This window comes from Gouania willdenowi, chromosome 13 (genome assembly GCF_900634775.1).
Source record: "Gouania willdenowi chromosome 13, fGouWil2.1, whole genome shotgun sequence".
NCBI lineage: Eukaryota > Metazoa > Chordata > Actinopteri > Blenniiformes > Gobiesocidae > Gouania > Gouania willdenowi.
The window spans coordinates 38,894,345-38,898,037 of NC_041056.1; the positions used below are offsets into that span (position 1 = coordinate 38,894,345).

General features: G+C 41.2%; 1 protein-coding gene across 1 annotated transcript; it reads left to right on the forward strand.

Annotated features, from left to right (window-relative positions):
- Nucleotides 1-383: 383 nt before the first annotated feature.
- Nucleotides 384-2,705, forward strand: LOC114473986 (zinc finger protein 182-like). The gene is made up of 2 exons (XM_028463814.1): nt 384-2,178; nt 2,263-2,705. The coding sequence occupies exons 1-2, from the start codon at nt 384-386 to the stop codon at nt 2,403-2,405; spliced, it is 1,938 nt and encodes a 645-aa protein (XP_028319615.1). The 3' UTR covers nt 2,406-2,705.
- The last annotated feature ends 988 nt before the right edge of the window (nt 2,706-3,693 follow it).

Genomic DNA, 3,693 nt, shown 5'->3' on the forward strand with positions numbered 1-3,693 from the left:
ACACACTCCGGAGCAGCAGGTGGCGGTAATGATCCATTAAGCTGGAGGCCAACCGCCGTAAAACAAGAAGAAGAAGAAGAAGAAGAACCGCTGAGTTTGTGAGTTATATCAGTAGAAGAAGAACGAGCGAAGGGAAAACTACTTTTGTCTCTGTGAGTCTAACAGTGAATGTTATTAATATAAAGCCTACAGACGGAGTCAGGTCACACTATAATAGCGCCTTAAAGCTCCACTGGAAAGTAAGAGAGCACAACACGGTGTCAGAAGACGGAGTTTTAGACACAGAGAGGCTGGAGCAGAATGCTAACCGAGCTAGCAGAGGAGCTAGCACCACCGAGACGCTACAGGATAGAAAAGTAAAGAGAGTAGAAAAAGGGGAGGAAATGGAGCAATTTAAAGCACCGTCACCACTGTCTCTCACCACTAACCCTGCTGACAACTGGTGCAGCTGGGAACAAAGCTTTCTGCGGTATATAGCGGCCTCAGGGGAGAAAGATGAACAAGAAAAGATTGACATTTTACTCCACACCATCGGTGAGGATGCACTGGAAGTGTTCAACACACTGACTGTTAGAGTTGAGGGAGATGAGCTGACAATGGAGGATGTTCTTCAAGCCTTTAAAGATTACTACAGTCCACAGAGAAATGTTGTCTTTGAACGACTTCAATATTGGTCCCATCAGAGGACAGCAGGGACATCAGTAAACACATTCATAACAGAGCTGAGACACAAAAGCAAACACTGTGAGTTTGGAATAAGTGAGAATGACATGCTCAGAGATAAGCTGATGTTAAGCATCACAGACTCTCACCTAGAAAAGAGACTGTTACAGGAAAGACGTCTAACGTTACACAGAGCAATAGAAATATGCAGAGCAACAGAGCAAGAAAAGACTCTGTTACAAGCCATCAAGACTGAACATGGAGTGCAAGAAGTTCCAGTGGATGGTGAAATAAAAATGATCTTTCCTGACAAGAGTCTCCACCATAACACCAGTAGACAATTAGGTTTCCAATCTGTTCCAAATACAGATGGAACTGAAAAACTTGTGCTGGCTGCCTTCATGCCCAAAGTTCATCTGCACAGATTACAGCTCCAGCAGCCGTCAGTCACTGATTGTGTTTTCAGTGAGATGAAGAATGTGGAGCAGCTGCTCCCAGAGCGTCTCCACATAAAGGAGGAACCAGAGATGCTCAGTGAAGGTCTGGAGGAAAAGCAGCTTTGTGTGCAGCAGGAGACAAACAGTGCTGCTTGTCCTGTTAAATGTGAAGATGAAGAGGAGAAGCCTCAGGCCTCCCAGATACACTGGAGACAACTAACAGAAATGAACATGAAGGATGAACCTTCAACCTGTAGTTTAAATGAATTAATGAAAAGACAAACTGTGGGAATTAACAACAAAGGACCAGAAGCAGCCCAGAACCCAGATCATAGCAGTTTAGTACTACAAGGTCCTGATGGAACAGAAACAGACTCGTCTCAGACTGAAGATAGTAACGAAGATGATGATGATGAATGTTTACGGAAACCTCTGTCAGAGTCTGAAGCTGAAGCCGACTTTGACTTCACCAGGAAAAATAGAAAGATGTCTGGCTCAAGTAAAAAAGCTGAGATGGGATGTAAAGCTTCCAAAACACAGATTAGTTCATTTCAACAGATTTGTTCAAAAACGAAAGTTCAGGTAAAAATAACATCTGAATGTGTGGGTGGTAAGAAAACATCACTCAGTGCAGCTTCAAAACTGAAAATCAACTTGGGGGAGAAACCATTCAAATGTGATGTTTGTCGTAAATGTTTCACTCGAAAGCAACACCTACAATTACACATGAGAATCCACACAGGAGAAAAACCATTTAAATGTGATGTTTGTAGTAAAGGTTTCATTACAAAGCATCACCTGCTGTTACACATGACAATCCACACAGGAGAGAAACCATTTAAATGTGATGTTTGTAGTAAATGTTTCATTACAAAGCAACACCGGCAGTTACACTTGAGAATCCACACAGGAGAGAAACCGTTTAAATGTGATGTTTGTAGTAAAAGTTTCACTCAAAAGCAAGACCTAAAGCGACACATGATAATCCACACAGGAGAAAAACCATTTAAATGTGATGTTTGTAGTAAATGTTATACTCAGAAGTCTGATCTTAATAGACACATGATAATCCACACAGGTGAAAAACCATTTAAATGTGATGATTGTAGTAAATGTTATACTCAGAAGTCTGATCTCAATAGACACATGAGAATCCACACAGGAGAACAACCATTTAAATGTGATGTTTGTAGCAAATGTTTTACCCATAAGGGTAACCTGCAGTCGCATGTGAGAATGCACAAAGATGTGGAACCATTCAAATGTGTTGAGAAAGAAAATGTTTCAAACAAAAGTCTGAACTGAAAGTCCTCAGGAGAGTCCACACATAAGAAAAGACTTTCATATGTGATGTGTGTAGTAAATATTTTCTTAATAGTTGTTCATTGTTTTTTAGTTTAAGTTTGAAGTGTAGTTAGAGTTTTGTATGTTAGTTCTATCAGTAAGTTAACATAACAGATATTTTCAAAAGTTTTATAGTTGGGCAATTTGTTTTTACAGTTGATTTATTTTGTGTAATTTTTACCTTCTGTATGTATAACTGTGGATATTGTGTTACTTGTTTTACCTTTGAATATTAAACATCATCTGTGTTACATTAAAAAAGTTTGCTCTTTATTAAGTAATTTACATTTCTCAAGTTTACAATATTTTTTACAGATTGCAAAAAACCATATTTCGTGAATCTGCATTTAATTTTCCACAGTAAACATTGGTTAGTGAATTAATTGTTAACTAGTAGAGATCTTGGGATCTATTTGAAAGCAGCTAGCAAATTCAACATGGTACAGTGGTCTACGCTAAACTGTTGCTAGGTACATTAGTCCCACCCTGGCTTTCTAAAACCTGGCAGCAAAAAAAGAAATTCAGCAGCAGGACAACAGCTTTGAAAACCTTCTGGAAAAGGAAGTTGTCCAAGATATCTAGAATAATAGAAAAATAGACAAAACAATAAGACTTTAAAATCACATAAAATGACAAAAAAGAAACCAAATTTAATTAAATTAAAAAACACATTAAGTAAAAACAAACACACACACAAAATGGCATTATATGCAAAAATGAACTCTGCTGCTGCCCATGGCTCCAGCTGGGGCTCTCAGCTGCCTGCCGCCTTTGTCGCTTCTTTGGGGAAAGAGGAGGTTTCCACACCTGTCTCCTCTCTTCCAAGCATAGACACTGGAGCTATGCTGACACGATGTGGCACGCCTCGCCATCCCATGGCCCACCGTTGTGACGGAGGCCACCAGGTCCCGCTATGAGGGTAAGAATCTTCCCACCTCCAAGGACACGCCAAGACAAGTTCTCCTCGCATCCATGGAAGGACTGCCCTTTCAGTGGAAAGTCTCATGTGGCATATGCCTCCACCCTCAACTGCAAGGCTATAGAGAGCCTCGGACTGCTCAGAATGCCTCTGGTGGAGCTGCTGGTTGTGGCTCATCTGTTGCCACGCCAGCCTGCTCTGTCTCCCCGGAGACCCATGAAGATGGAGTGACCGTCTTCAGTCGAACCTATCGGGCAGGGCGTACGTTTCAGCGGCGCTCTCAGTGAGAGCTCTGAATGCCCTCTCCCTCCTCACGAATTACCAAGCTGA

Excerpts from the sequence above, each read along its gene's own strand:
- LOC114473986 (XM_028463814.1), top strand. The coding sequence starts at position 384 with ATGGAGCAATTTAAAGCACCGTCACCACTGTCTCTCACCACTAACCCT. Across the intron at positions 2,179-2,262 it reads ACACATGATAATCCACACAG|GAGAACAACCATTTAAATGT; the intron begins GTGAAAAACCAT and ends GAATCCACACAG.